At 36.5% G+C, this 15716-nt stretch overlaps 2 protein-coding genes across 3 annotated transcripts in view; both read left to right on the top strand.

Annotated features, from left to right (window-relative positions):
- Positions 1-8502, top strand: part of LOC117290389 (homeobox protein cut-like 2) — a 40412-nt gene extending 31910 nt beyond the window's left edge. For both annotated transcript variants that reach the window (XM_033771765.1, XM_033771764.1), the window contains exons 11-15: positions 1226-1448; positions 2756-3304; positions 3633-4403; positions 4723-5349; positions 5809-8502. In XM_033771765.1, coding sequence (XP_033627656.1) covers positions 1226-1448; positions 2756-3304; positions 3633-4403; positions 4723-5349; positions 5809-6641 — 3003 coding nt within the window. In that variant the 3' untranslated portion in view covers positions 6642-8502. The remainder of the gene's footprint in view (positions 1-1225; positions 1449-2755; positions 3305-3632; positions 4404-4722; positions 5350-5808) is intronic.
- A 3332-nt stretch (positions 8503-11834) lies between these two features.
- On the top strand, positions 11835-15429 carry LOC117290034 (protein CASP-like). Its single transcript, XM_033771267.1, has 7 exons — positions 11835-11981; positions 12975-13044; positions 13165-13271; positions 13474-13593; positions 14373-14516; positions 14903-15048; positions 15360-15429. Exons 1-7 carry the CDS (start codon positions 11835-11837, stop codon positions 15427-15429), a joined length of 804 nt encoding a protein of 267 aa, XP_033627158.1.
- Positions 15430-15716: the final 287 nt, after the last annotated feature.

Below are 15716 nucleotides of genomic sequence, written 5' to 3'. Positions count from 1 at the left end.
TGCATGAACGAGCTACTCCACACCAAAATGTTTGATGAGATTGTTATGATAGATGTTAAATTTGCATCGGGGATAAAGAATATTAATTTTGGTTTTTTACCCATACACCGATGTGTGTTAGCACTGTATACTCAGTACTTACCCGAGTCCTGTGAAAAATATCACAGGCATGTTACTCGGGTGGGATTCGAACCCACGACCCTTGCAATTCTAGAGCAGTGTCTTACCAACTAGACTACCGAGGTTGCCCGGCAGCTAGAGGCAGTTCGAATCCTACGTTTTGGCAGCGGGTACCGCAACGCTATAATAGATGTTAAATTTGCATCGGGGATAAAGAATATTAATTTTGCAAATTTAACATCTATTATATCGTTGCGGTACCTGCTGCCAAAACCTCGGTAGTCTAGTTGGTGAGATTGTTATGATTCTCCATGCTAAGCATGGCCTCCCCATGCTAAGCATGGCCTCTCCATGCTAAGCATGGTTGATTTTACTGGGCTTCAAAGAGTCCAAGAATCTCGGGCTAAACCAGAGGCTGAGCTACAGGGGATAGTTGTAAAACCCAGAACACACATTTGCTATTGAATTGTAAAGCCCGATTAAAGGCAGTGGACACTATTGGTAGTTACTCAAAATAATTATTGGCATAAAACCTTTCTTGGTGACAAGTAATGGGGAGAGGTTGACAGTATTAAACATTGTGAGAAACGACTCCCTCTTAAGTGCCATAGTTTTCGAGAAAGAAGTAATTTTCCACGAATTTGATTTCGAGACCTCAGATTTAGAACTTGAGGTCTCAAAATCAACCATCTAAACGCACACAACTTTGTGTGACAAGGGTTATTTTTCTTTCATTACTATCTCGCAACTTCGATGACCGATTGAGCTCAAATTTTCACAGGTTTGTTATTTTATGCATATGTTGAGATACACCAACTGTGAAGGCTAGTCTTTGGCAATATTACCAATAGTGTCCACTGCCTTTAACACTTCCTGCGAATGCTTTGTGCCAAGTGAATTTTCTTTGTGTCACAATTTGAATTGAGATTATTCATCGCCAAAATTCGCTTCGCAATCGCAGGAAGTATGAATCGGGCTTAACAGATTCTTATTATTTCTGCTTCACAGATCTGTATCTAATTCAGATCTTAGAAATGGAAGAAAGATCATGTTCAAAGTAAAAACACAAATGAATTGAATAAGACTGACATTCTTGTCTTTTCAGGAAGAGCAATCTCGAAGCAGGGGTGACTACGATGAGATTAAACGAGAGTTGAGTGTTCTGAAATCCATAGAGTTCAATGCTCAAGGAAGTGATATGTCAGAAAGTGGAGACCCCAATGATGGAACAGCCACCCCTAAATCTCTAGAAATGTTGCTTCTAGAGAAGAATCGGACTTTGCAGTCAGAGAATACAACACTCAAGGTCACCAAGGCAGATGTCAACAGTAAGTTATCTTAACACTTTCAATGTTTTCCTCTCATTTCAACACCTCATACCACACAATAAAGGAAATACAATGAACTGTCTAGGTTTCAAGAGACGTATCCTAAAAACTACTTTACTAAGCTATTTTTGAATTGGTGCTTATATCTATCGCACTTGTACATGTTTTCTGTAGTAAGAAAACATGTAGAGATAGCACTTGCTCTATTGTTTTTATAAAAGTTACATGTGCATATTTATATTGCCTTTCTAGGCAAGAGCAAGATGTTTTGATGTACAATGTTTTCATGGACGTGACTGCATCTAAGATTGAGTTATTTGTCAGAATTATTGCTAGACGTACCATCAAATCAGCATTGACGCTTTAAATATGTTGCTGATAATTTCACAGTTATTTGACTCGCATTCAGAATAATGCTTGGTCAAAATTGTTTACTCTTGTTTGAACTAATGACTAATCTTGGGATTGTGGGACACATTGTGATTGGTTGAGTTGCTGATGTGATAAATCATGATACAGTAAGGTAGTGTTTAAATGTTATGACCTCGGCTGTAACTGTTTATGAGTACTTCAGTGGAAGTACACTTTAGCAATAGCCATAGCCAAAGACATAGTCTAAACTTTTCTTTTGATGAGGCCTTTATTAGAAGTTGTGAAGTTGAATTTTAGTAAAAATAAAATATGTGTTGCTTGTCTGAAGTAATGCACATGCACTTTTAGTGTTTGAGAAAGACTCTGCTAGGGTCGAAACATCAGGCCATAAACTATTTATTTGCACATGTACTTTCCTTATTATGCTCTTCTAAAATACTACATTACTTCACTGTTACTTCTTTACATGGGTCTTGGGAACATATACTACCAAGCAGATTTGTATTGAAGTGTTTTTATGTATCATGTATTACAGCAGCCCCATGTTGGTGCCGATAGAGGGCAGTGTTTAGATAGGACCTGCAGAAAGAGATAAGGGGCAAAATGCATTGAGTGTGTTGTTGTATCACAATGTCTAGACTAGACATCTATTGTAAAGCATGAATAGTATCCCTCGCTGCCAATTGTATAGAATTGTAGGAATTGCATGCAAAACACAAAACTGTCAGAAACAAATTGAAAACCATGCCATTATTTGGTCATGGCATTAGATCAATACAGTAGAACTGACTTGATGTATGTTGTCATTGTGTTGTGCAAATTCTTGACCCAAAATGATCCAATTTGATGAAGTATTAATGTGTTGAGACTCTGATTGAGCAAGCACTCCACTCCAACCAAAGCATTTTGCCTCTCTCTCTCTTTGCTAACTGCAGGTCCTGGGGGGATATCACAGGCGCAGGCGTTTGCATCTCTAATTGGTCAGGAAGTAGCTGCTGCTTATAGTCAACAGGTATTATATGCACAGCAGCAGTCACAAAGTGGATCCCAGATCATCCAACCTATCATCGTAATCCCACCATCATTTAGCAACTCTAGCAGCTCTCCATTACAACACTTACACATGCTACAACAACAACAGCAGCAACAACAACATGCACAGCAATCACAGAGTACCCCATCCAGACCACGTACCCCTAAATCTGAACAAGTTAACCCAGCGGTATCCAATCATGAATGGTTAGATACTGTTCAGATTGCTAGGAGAGTTAAAGAAGTACTGACTGAACATAATATTGGCCAGAGGATATTTGGAGAGCATGTTCTTGGTCTAAGCCAGGGATCAGTCAGTGATATTCTGTCAAGGACTAAGACATGGGATAAGTTAACTCTGAAGGGTCGAGAGCCGTTTATCAAGATGGTGCAGTTCTTATCAGATAGACAATACGTTGAGCAACTCAAAATACTCTCATCTCACAAGAAAGGTGAGTCAAGACTTTCATTTTATTCTGATTAATAATTGTTTTAATGTTGTTTCAGTTTGATTTATATACGAGTTTTTCATGTCATTATCCATAGCGTGACTTTCTGTTATTTTAAACTGTTGTTTATTATTTTGAAAAAAAATTATAAAATGTTCAAAACATATTTTTTTCTTGAAAGTGGAATACAGAACTTTGAAAGTTTGCAGATTGCAAAAATCTTTTGTAGATTTTACTTTTAGTGTGATATGTTTCTGTATGCAAACTTTGTTTGATTAAGTGTTCACTAGAGTTTGGTTTTTAATGGACTGTTATTTTCTTGTACTTGAAGGTAAAGAAATGATATCCACAGTGCCTCCTAACGGTGTTGCATCAAACAGTGCAGTGACCCACAGTGGTAGTGATACTACCCCTGCCCCAATGCTCAAAACATCAACAGAGGAAGCCATTAATAACATTCTGGCTTTAGCAAAGCAAGAGATGGAAAGTAAGAATGTTGTGCCAGGTATGGTTCGACCTGGTGACAGACGCTGTGATAACCCTAACATCCACACACACTCTACACATAGACAGAAAACACCTCCAGCTCACTCCTGGCCTAGTAATGGAGGCAGTCCTTCTCGCCATAATGGACAGAACATTAAACTAGAACGATCTAAAAGCTCCTCCTGTGCCGTAACGCCATCCAATCAACAGGTTGAAGAATCCTACACCAATGGAGTGTCATCAGAAAGCGCTGATGAAGGTTCATCATCTAGAGATGAGATGAATGATATCAAATCATCCTTCATGTCAATCAACCCAAGGATGCCTCGTCGCATAATGGCACCATTAACTGTCCAACAATATGAGATCAATAAAGAACTAGATACACTGGAGATTGCTAGACAGGTTCGAGAGCGTTTAGCAAAAGGGAATATTCCACAGAGAGTGTTTGGCTACCATGTGATTGGATTATCTCAGGGTAGTGTGAGTGACATCCTCTCTAAGCCTAAGAGATGGGATAAGTTAACAGTGAAGGGACGAGAGCCATTTATTAGAATGAAACTATGGCTAGAAGATCCTGATGGACTTATCTCCCTGAAGGAGGCTGTAAGGAAAGGTTAGTCATTCTATTTAAATTGAAATTTCATGATTGTACACTTGTATTTTTACTAACTATTCATAGTATTGTCTTTTTGTAGATTAATACATCAACATTTCTATTACAAAGTTGAGATATATGATTTTGTAAGCAAAGCTAAACATTTCTATTGTTTCTGAATGCCCACTTATAAACAGTTTGCGTGCATATAAAAGACACCACTAAAGCGTAGTCAATTACAATTAGTTCGTTTAGAAAAACTGACTACCCAAGTACATGATCTGAATATTATCTGCTCAATTTTAAAGTGACATTTTGAACTCTTTGTCTTCTACAGCCTCAGGATTCTGGATGGAGCAGCAGCGTCCTTCCCCTGCTGGTACAGACAACTCAGATCAACACAGTGCATCTGAAATGTCACCAGGTCCACCAACACCTACCCCATCTCAGACTCATCCTGACCGCACCCCAACACCTACTCCAGCGTATCTTACCCAAGAACCAGCAAGCCCTCTTAATCTCTCTAGTTCATCATCAGCGCCTAATCGACCAAGTGCTCCAAACACACCGGTGCATTGTAGTACCCCATCTGCACCTTCTACCCCACCCATCACTCACACCACTAGTACCCCTACTCACATGGAGCTACAAACCCCATCTCCACCCCAGCACTTCCCTGAGTTGCCACCAGTTCATGAACAAGCTGCTATGATTGAATTCTTAGACACCTTTGAGTTAACCAGACAGGTCAAAGCCATACTCCAGCAGCAAGGTGTTGGACAGAAAGCATTTGGGGAAGCAGTCTTGGGATTGACGCAAGGATCAGTCAGTGACCTGTTATCTAAACCTAAGATGTGGTTGAAATTGAGCATGAAAGGAAGGGAACCATACATTAGGATGTATCTCTGGCTTCAGGATAAGGATGGAGTAGAGAAGGTCAAGAGTTACCGACCGGTCAGAAGACGTGAGTCTCACATTTTGTTCATTGTATAATTTTTCCTGTTAAACAATCTCTAAATTAACAGGATTGCAATTGAGAAAATTTACTCCATTGATAAATATAGCGTTATAGCTTAAACTGCCAGCTGAAATCCCTTTATTTCTCTCTGACTCTATCAGAATGTTATCGTACATGTAGTTTGTGTATGATTGCTTGCTGACACTAAACACATTATAGTTACACATAGACAATACACACATATGCAAACCCAACGATTTGACGGGGAGGTTTTGCTTACTAAAACAGTAGATTTTCTCTGCCATTTGATCAGCACAAACACTTCATATTTTGTTTTGTTTTATAGAAAGGGTTTAAACTCTGTTAGCAATTTATTAATGAATTCTTTAATTTTTATGTTAAAGATTGATTTAAATCCAGGTTCTATTAAATAGTTATTCTGTTTTGTTTTCCTTTTTTAAACAGCCAAACGATTTAGCTTTGTAGACCCAAGGGAAGTGTCCCTTGTTGGTACTCCAATGAAGAAACCTCGAGTTCTTCTATCACCAGAAGAGAAAGAAGCCCTTCTTGCCTCCTACAACAGTGAACCATACCCATCTCAGAGTGCTATTGAGCTGATAGCATCTGATCTTAAACTGCCTGTTTCTACCGTCATCAACTGGTTTCATAACCATCGATCTAGACTCAAGAGAGGACACAGCCTTGTTGAAGATGCTTCTAACTTTATGATTCAGACTGCAGATGGTAATATCATAGGACCTGATGGAATGACTGCAACACATGCTATGATTTATAATACTGACATGACTGAACCAAATGAATCTACATCGACACCACCTGGACCAGATGACTCTCAGATGAGCACAGAGTCCTCTCCAAAAGCCATCAACGGAAACGTCATGGTAGAAATGGCAGATGAACGCTTGATTGAAGCAAGTAGTCTGGAACCCATACAAACCACTCCAAATAGTGAAGAGAAATTAGCTTTGCCATCACAGCTTGATGATCCACCTCAACCATCAGAGAGATGCACAGAGACTGGTCACCAGGCTACATCACCCAAACCTTCTACAGATCGTAAGAATGTTACAAATGGAGTGAGCACCCCACCTCGACATCACAAGGAATCTAGAGCAAGTCGCCAGAGTAAGAAAGCAGCAAGACGAGAACAGCTTGGTATCATGAGAGGAATGATTGGAATCCCTCAGGATCAAGTAGTTGTTAAAGATGCTTATAGTATCTTAGAGAGGTTGGAAAGTGGGGTAAGGGATGGGTCCGGAGATGAGTGGGAATTCTAGTCAACCTTGCCCCAAACACTTAGCAATCATCAAAGAAATTTACTAGATTCAGAATATTTGGTTGAATGGATCAATGTTATCATACTTATTGAATTAGCCAACTAATTATAGTTTATTGACACAACCACTGCCAACATTTAATATGCTGCTTATCTATGAGCAGAACCATTATCAATTGATTTTGTTTCTTTCTTGAATCCAGTTTCTGATTTTGATCACCATTCAAAATGACCCTTTAGTCATTTCAACCAAGAACTTATGCAATTAGTAAATCAATTTTTTAAATTTCAGTACAATGAATACAGTTTGTTGTAACCTTTGAAAATTGCCTTTTACTCCGTCATCCCACCTTGTAAAACACAAATAAGAAGCCAATACCTTTGTTGGGGCTTGAGGGTTGTAGCTTTAGTGGCATGTTGGAGGTTTAGTAGTGATGTAGCCACAGCCATAGCCATAGCCATAGTCAAAATGCATCAAGTTCAGATGCTACAAATGCATTTCCTTGTATCCAGAATCCACTAAAAGTAATAAATACAGAAAGGAACAGAAAGAAAGAAGACCTTTTCACTGATACCTCCTATCCTTTGTTTAGTTACATCATTAGGAGGTGAAGACCATGAAGAACAAGATAACTGTATTGTGATATAGGTTAATAACCTGTAGATAGTAAAACAAAAAAGGCATCTACGTATTCTGAACCTGATTGTTCATGTTCACAAAGTGACTGCTTTACTGCAGTGAAACACATGCCTTTGTTTCTATTCTTCATTTGCATGAAACAAATGTCCTTATTTTGTACCTACCAGGAAACAAATAAGACCTTGATGGTGGTTCAGTCTTCTTGATTTTACTTTCATTCATTAAACTAAATGAAGACTGGAACTAAATGAAGATTGGAAGTGTAAGTGGTCTGGTTCTCTGTTTATAACTTTATAATCTGTATCCATCATTAAGAATGATGTGAAGGGTATAATACAAAGATGGCTGTAGGTGGATACTAGTCTGTTTGAAACAGTGAGGTTAAATGAATGTCAAACGGAATCTTCCAATAATCTTACATGTATATCTTAATCCTTCCTTTGAAGATCAGATCCTTTGCCTATCTACAAACATTCTATCTCCCCCCCCCTCTTTATTAGGGATTTGTAAATCAGTTTTTCTCCTGGAATTATATTTGATTCAAACTTACTTACATTAATTGCATTACTTCGATGCATTTTAAAGAAGACAAATTCAGGTATACAGAGCGTAATTATTAAGTAGTACTTGCACATTATTCTTGTTAAGTTGTACATGTATTCATCCCCCCTCTTTTCACTCGTTGTTTCAAACAAATTTATTGGAGATTTGTTTTTGGCACCAAATGTCGCACTGGATCTTAAGTCCGAGGTAAAAGTAACTCAATGACTTCACAGCCGCAAGGATTCCTTTGCTGAATGGCCAGAAATCCATCGCAAACTATTCACAAATTCATCGCAAGCTAATTGTGACTGGGGTAATAGCACAGTAATTTCATGAGCATTGAGAAGCTGCTTAGGTCCAAGTGCCACATTGAACCTTGTTTTCTGCTTATGTTTGCTTTAGCAGATTAGTTTCTGAGCAGTATTTCCTGCATCTCGCTGCATGGACTTTGTTTTATAATGGGGGGTCCCAAGTGCACAAATTTGCTAAGCACCGAAAAACATGACTAAGCAGGAAAAGTTGCCAGCCAAAATACCAAGAAATGTAAAATGCTGACTAACTACCACAGTATTGAAAGCACATTATTTTGCTATTAAAGATAGTCCTAGCTTAGGACTAGTCCTAGGAGTTATTAAAAACTTAAGGCTAGTCCTATGTTAGGATGAGTAACATGTCCTAACTTGAGATGAGACTAGTCTTAAGTCTTTGTGAAATCCACCCCAGGTTTCGATTTCACAAAGAGTAAGGACTGGTCCTAAGCTAGGACCAGTCCTAACTTAATGTAGGACTAGTCCTAGGAGATATAAGAAACGTATGGCTAGTCCTAAGTTAGGACGAGTAATTCTTCCCAACTCAGGATAAGACTAGTCTTAACTCTTTGTGAAATCCAGTTGGAGTAATGACCCAAGTCTATAGAACTGATTAAGCAAAATTTAAAGTAGGAAACATTCACAACTAGTCTATAATAACAAACACTTTTAACTGTTTCTGCTTAGCTACTTTTTGTAAGTACTCGGCAAACGTCATGAATCAGCCCTGTTCTGTCCTTCTTATGTTCTCCTTTTTTTTAAAGAAAGTAACTAGAACTTTAACAAAGAGTAAAACGGACCAAATCTTTAACCCTGAGGCCTCTACCTGATAGTGCAATTGTTATTTAAAATAACATTTTTGTTTTCAGTATTAAGTTTATTTATTCCAACGAATATCTCTCTCTATTGACCATATCTCAAAAACTGTCTTTCAATCCAAACCAATTTAATAAGATTACGATCGAAGTTTGTTCAATGAAAAGTATTTTGTATCCCAACGTTATTTTAGGTCTTTGTTTTCATTGTCTCATTTGTGATGCTTTTTTTTCAAGATATTTTATTGTTTTAAATGAATTTGACTGAAGTATTCATTGGTTTAAAGGAAGAGGAATGGAAGACAGGTTAGGTAGTATTGAGCTTACATTTCAATAGCATTTTTGTAAATGGGATTCAATTTTTGACGGAAGAGAGAGGTATTTTTTTAAATCCCTTTTTTTCTTATTATTAAGTGATATACATTGTATATGATATCAATTATTAGAGCTCTGTAGTGATATATAAAAAACGTTAACTTTCATGTTGCAAAATGAATAAAAAGTTGCTTCATCTAGTATTGTTTTAACTACATAACCCATATCCGCCTAAAATGTCTCTCAGTGCAATTCTAATGAAAGACTTCAAACACAAGGTTATTACACAGATTGGGTGCAAAGTATTTGGATTAATTGGTTATTGTAGACGCAATTGATTTGTTGTTGGATTTGTTGATATTCAGTGCAAGCAGAGAATATTCATGATAAGAACAAGAAGCTATGGTAGGCTGTGCCATTAATATTAAACTTGGGTCACTCCCAGTAAACTCAATACACACATGTCATACACATTACCATTGCTTCCTAAACCACCGCCTAATTCAATGGATTAATTGGGCAGCTTTATAAAAATGGTATTTTATAAAACAGAAATTATCTTGGTTTTCAAGTTAATACCCAAGGGTTAATGGTCTTGAGAAAAACAAATTAGCAAAATAGTTTTCCTAAGCATTTGTGGTTGCCTGATATTATATTTAAAACTCAGATTTCCTGAAATAATACCTAGTTTAATTGAAGGAAAAAGTGAAATTACCAAAGTGCCATGTCTAATTTGACGCAAAACCCAACACAGAAAATGGCTTGGTTTTTATGTAAACGAAAAGTGTTCAAGTGAAATGTATTCTACTTCTCTCAGTAAATTTGAGAAAAGAAACGATGATTTATTGATTTATGTAGAATGTAGTAATGTTCAATGTATTTTTTTACAAGCAGCTCATAATTGTTTACTAGTGCATCCAGTAGATAGATTGATATAAATACATGTATTATATCTGACTTATTTCTCATGTGAGTATCTTTAACTACCGTTGTGGGTTATGACTCCACTGTTGGATAACATGCAAAGAAGTTAGAATCTAGCCTGTCATAATAAGAATGGCTAAAACTACTGTTTGGTGGCTCGGCATACAGATAGCTTCATATTCAATACAAATATGAAGTGTATTCTGACATCACAAAAATAAAATGTTTTGTTTGTCGAAGGTGGGATGTGGTTGGATTAATACTGTATTCTTTACTTTATGAAGCAGGTTTTATTGTCTTCAATGTTACTGTAGAATCCTACATCTATGCTGTAGCTAAACCACTTTTGATAAACCATCATGTCACTAAGACTTTAGGGACCTCATTGAGTATAACCATCCCTTGAATTGTAAATACATGTACAAGGGCACATGTCTATTTGCTCATAATAAATAGCCTCTTCACTAATATCATGCATGCATTGTAAATATAATTTTGTATTTCTATAGTGACTTAAATCCATTTTACACACGATTCTTGCAAATTTTGTATCTTGCCAAACTATTACATTGATACTTAAGCTGTACATAGAACATTATACATACAGATTAGGACTTTTATATTATCACATTATGTAGTTGATTCGTTTTAGAAAGTAAAAAAGAAAACAAAAAACGAAAAGAAAACGAAACCACAATTTATTTGACTTTTATTTGTTTTGCCAAGAGGCAGTAGACAGTCTCTTTTGGATCAAGTCTTCTTGCTCTTATCGTGTAAATTCCATTCTTCCCCAGTATTTATTAAAAATTAAAAATTTCATGGAGTTGCATTGTGTGTGAAAAAGTGTTTTTATTTTGAGTCTTGTTCAAATATCTTAAAACATCTTAATACTTAGCCTAATTGACTGATCCACAAGATGGTAATTAATCTTTGTAGTAATTACCAAAGGTATATCGTCTTGTGCCTTTAAGGTGATACAAAAATATCCGATTTGAGCCTACTTGGGCCTTTGGGAAGCAGGGGCCAAATGATTGCACAAAAATGGTGAGCAGAAAAGTATTGCTTACTATACTATCTAGTATTTCTTCTTAGAGGCTTGTTAAGAGTTTTTGTTAAAGGACCCACAAAGTGTATGTAATTTTTGTTCTCTGCTAAGCATCAATGTAAATTACTGGCCTGGGATATAAATGTGCTTTGTAAATACTAATAGGGCGTTTTCGCATGCGAATGGAAATGTTTAGTGCAACGGATATGTCATTATTATGACGCCATACGCTACTCGCTATCCGCTTTACGTGCAGACGACACTGATATCCTGCTTGCTACGTTAAGTAGGTTATGGTTTGCTAAATGTATGCTTATGCAAATATCCATTCGCATGCGAAACCTCCCCATAATGATGAATTACTCACAGCTATTGAGCCAGAAAGAATGTTGTTTTGCAATAACAAAATTGTTGAATATGAACAAGTTTAAACATTGACAGCACAAAGATGTTGAGTTTATGGAAACACCATAGAGCAAGTCTCTTCCTTGTTCTATGGAAACACTATTAACTGTCTACCAGTAGTTCATATCTACAAGATAATTCTTGAAAGATGACCCAAACTGTTTGACTACAAAATGAGTAATGCCAACTTTAATTTGAAATGATAGAACGGTTTACTGAGCTTCAAGCTAAACATGCTGAGATGGTTAAAGTGGTTGAGGATCAGAGACAACTCATTAGCAAGCTGGAGAAAGATCTACTCAGTGTGAACTCATTGTCCACCATGTACCTCAGAGGAGAGGGAGAGGTAGGTTAAACATGTCTGTTATTGTCCCCACATTTGTATCTATTCTCAGTGGCTGTTCGGCTGTCAGCAAAAAATTGAGAGTGCTCTGAAATTTTTCAGTTTGTAATACACTGTCCGCTGAAGCCAGTCTAAAAATATTTAGCGGATATACACCTCATTCGACGTGAAGTGGTTAAGATTTTGATTTCCCTAACTCTATACACTCTTACATTCAGGATTCAGAACCATTTTACTGTATGTGTTTGACTTTATGTGTTTGACATTCAGTCAGACAGTTATATGAGAACTATAGATGGTGTACAAAACCATGCAATATGATCTGAGAAGAAGCATTTCTACTCATATTGACAATAATGCTTACCCATCTGATGATGCTGGTCACTCCTCAATTTACACAACAAACATTGTCAGAGTGGATATTTGTATTCAATAGTGAGTGCCCACTCTAGTTCTTAGATATAACTCTATGGATTCAGTTCAGTCTCAAATCAGAAAATAAGTCAAACCCTTTAAGGCAGTGGACACTTGGTAATTACTCAAAATAATTATTAGCATAAAACTTACTTGGTAACGAGTAATGGGGAGAGTTTGACAGTATAAAACATTGTGGTAAACGGCTCCCTCTGAAGTAATGTAGTTTTTGAGAAAAGCAATTTTCCCCGAACTTGATTTTGAGACCTCGGGTTTAGCAATTGAGGTCTCGAAATCGAGCATCTGAAAGCGCACAACTTCGTGTGACAAGGGTGTTTTTTCTGTCATTATTATCTCGCAACTTCGATGACCGATTGAGCTCAAATTTTCACAGATTTGTTATTTTATGCATATGTTGAGATACACCAACTGTGAAGGCTAGTCTTTAACAATTACCAATAGTGTCCAGTGTCTGAAAAAGTTCCAGTTGTATGAACACACACACACAAAAGGCTGTGAGGAAAGGTACTTCATTTTACTAACCCATAATACATTAATGTGCTGGTTTGTTTGTGTGTTCAGGGGCAAGCAACTCCATCTACTACTGAGGCTGGATTTGCTGCAGATGCTGTCAGAGAAACATCAACGTTAGGTAAGTTTGCTCCTCTTTATAATGACATCATTTCTTATTACAATCGACCATCAAATGATATTTAGTCTTTATTATCTCAGTTCTGAAGTTGTAACAATGTCATGTGTGTTTTGTTTGCAGCCAAATCGTCATCAAGCGAAGGTAGCCAGGGAGCAGCTGAGTCGTTACTGCCCATTGTTTCCAGTCAGAGAGAACGATTTAGACTTCGCAATCAAGAATTGGAAATGGTAATATCAAAATTGGAGTATTTTATGCTTAGTGTGGATTGTATGTGCAGGTATCCCTGCTTTGTGGATTTATTTTGTCCTTACACAATGATGTAAATGGCTATATAAGTGTGTGATATTTCTTGAAGATCTTTTCCTAGTTTATTCATACCTTCATTAGAATCCGAGTTCATTCATAAACTTTTGTATCATTTTGTTTTAGGAGAATCGTCAACATCAACAGCAAGTGACTGTTCTTAAAGAAGAGGCAGACAAACTACGATCTGATAATGTCAAACTTTATGAGAAGATTCGTTTTCTTCAGAGTTATAAGAACAATAAGGTTTGTGCAGAATTGATTAGATGGGTGAGGATTTGTAAAAGTTGCCTTAAAAGTCCATATGACAAAAGCTGTTGAATGAAATTAAAATATTGCTGCTATTGGTACCCAGATGGTACCACCTGTTTAAAGGGATGAATAGGTTTTGGGAAGAAACATAACTTGTCATGGTTTTTCCTTTTTTATTTCACTATTTTGTTTCTTGTTAGGCATTATGGTTTGAAATTTATTCAAAATTCTGAACGTAAGATTCCAGTCAGCTAAACTTGCATATTGTGGTTGATATACATTGTATGCATTTTGCTTTGATGTGATACTGTGGCTTTTGGATTGATGTTTTCCCAGGAAGCAACCAGATTGTGATTAAGTTTATTCCTTTTTTGTAATCCTTCAGGTGTGGCAGTTTCTTCCTTGTCTTTATCCTATTGTCTTATATCAATATTGTTTACTACATTATGTTATGCTTATATCATTTGTCTTTTGTATGATAATATTGTACTGTAATCTAAATGATTTACCCGCTGAACAGTATTACTTGATTTGATTTGTAGACTCTGTTTAGTGCTGTGAAACCATCTTTAGGTGTAAGAGCGTTTTGTAGTGATTGTATTGTATTGTACATGTGAAGTTACCAAGTTCTCAGCATTACTGAGCAGACATGAATTCTTGTTCCTCGTCTTTGTATATTAATATTGTACTTTAACCTAATTTGTTTTTACCTGTGAAGTTAAATAACTGGAATGCAAAGTTACTTAGCAGCCATCAATGTTGTTCCTCTTTAGGCTTCTAGTGGTGTTGATGATACAGAGAGTCGATATTCTACTCAGTACGAACAACGTCTAGATCCATTCAACTCATTCAGCAGGAAAGAAAAACAGCGCAAATACATGAATCTCAGTCCGTTTGATAAAGCAACACTCAGCATGGTAGGTCATTCAAATCATCCTTATGGACACATTTAACAAAACAGTTTGCAGTTTAGCTGTTGAATCAAAATCCTATTACTAGGACCATAGGCTGTCACTACCAGACGAGTATGAGTTTAGGGGCCTTTTCCCGTTGCGTTTATATAGTTTTTATGACAGTTTTGTTTATGGAGGTAGAGTTAACACTGAAAGGAAGCTTTAAGAGACTATGTTATCTAGTTGTGTGATGTGACATCTTTCTTGCCTCTACTACATTCTCTGAATGCTTCAAATAAAGAGATTTTGTTATACAGAGAAAAGTGTCTTATAAACATTGAGGTATCTTTAACATTGGACACTTATATCAAATATCAGATCAATATTAAAGTGTATATTTTTTATTTCAGGGGCGTCTGGTATTAGCCAATAAGATTGCTCGTATGATAGCCTTCCTGTATGTTATGATTCTCCATATGTTAGTATTCTTGGTGTTATATAAGATGGCATACACATCAGCTTGTAAGAGAGACTCAGCTACAGAATGTTTTGCAAAGTAAGTATATACTGGAACACAATGAGAAGGTTACTTATTCAGAATTTGCTCATAATTTAAATTGTAATTACCATGATTGCTTTTAAGAAACTTTTAATTAGAGGGGTTTGTGAAATCCCATTGAAAGATGTACTCTCTTGAAGACGATCAGCACCTACACAGCAATATGCTGAGTTGTGACACTACTTTGGTGTTCTTGTTGAGAAGTAGTAACTCTTGAGATATTCTATAATAAACCTCTCTAGATAATGTATAACTTTCAGTTATCAATCTTGTAAAATCTTGAGTAATTTTGCTTCATTTCTTTTCAGGTTTCAGGAACATATGCATCATTTCCATCCTGGAGAGAAAGATGATGTTGGATTACTAAACCATGGATAGCATCAAACATCTTGAGCTTATCTTAAACAGACTTTTCTTCTATAAACTTATTGTATTGAAAAGTACATTAATTGTCAAGGGCTGGGTACAGGGGGCCTTTGATGACACATAAAAATATATTTTTAAAATGGCTAGTTTAGTTGAAATTAAAAGTATTATTTCTTCAAGTAATGTGGTTGTCTTTGTAAATTGGGACTGTTTTCTTTAGTCATTAATTAGTAGAAATGAATGAATGACTCTAAAAATGTTGACTATTGTAAACATAAGGAAGTTGTCTTCTGAAGTAA

The sequence above is a fragment of the Asterias rubens genome, chromosome 5 (assembly GCF_902459465.1).
Source record: "Asterias rubens chromosome 5, eAstRub1.3, whole genome shotgun sequence".
Lineage (NCBI taxonomy): Eukaryota > Metazoa > Echinodermata > Asteroidea > Forcipulatida > Asteriidae > Asterias > Asterias rubens.
Note: the sequence above shows the minus strand (reverse complement) of the source record. Positions and strands in the feature narration are given on the sequence as shown.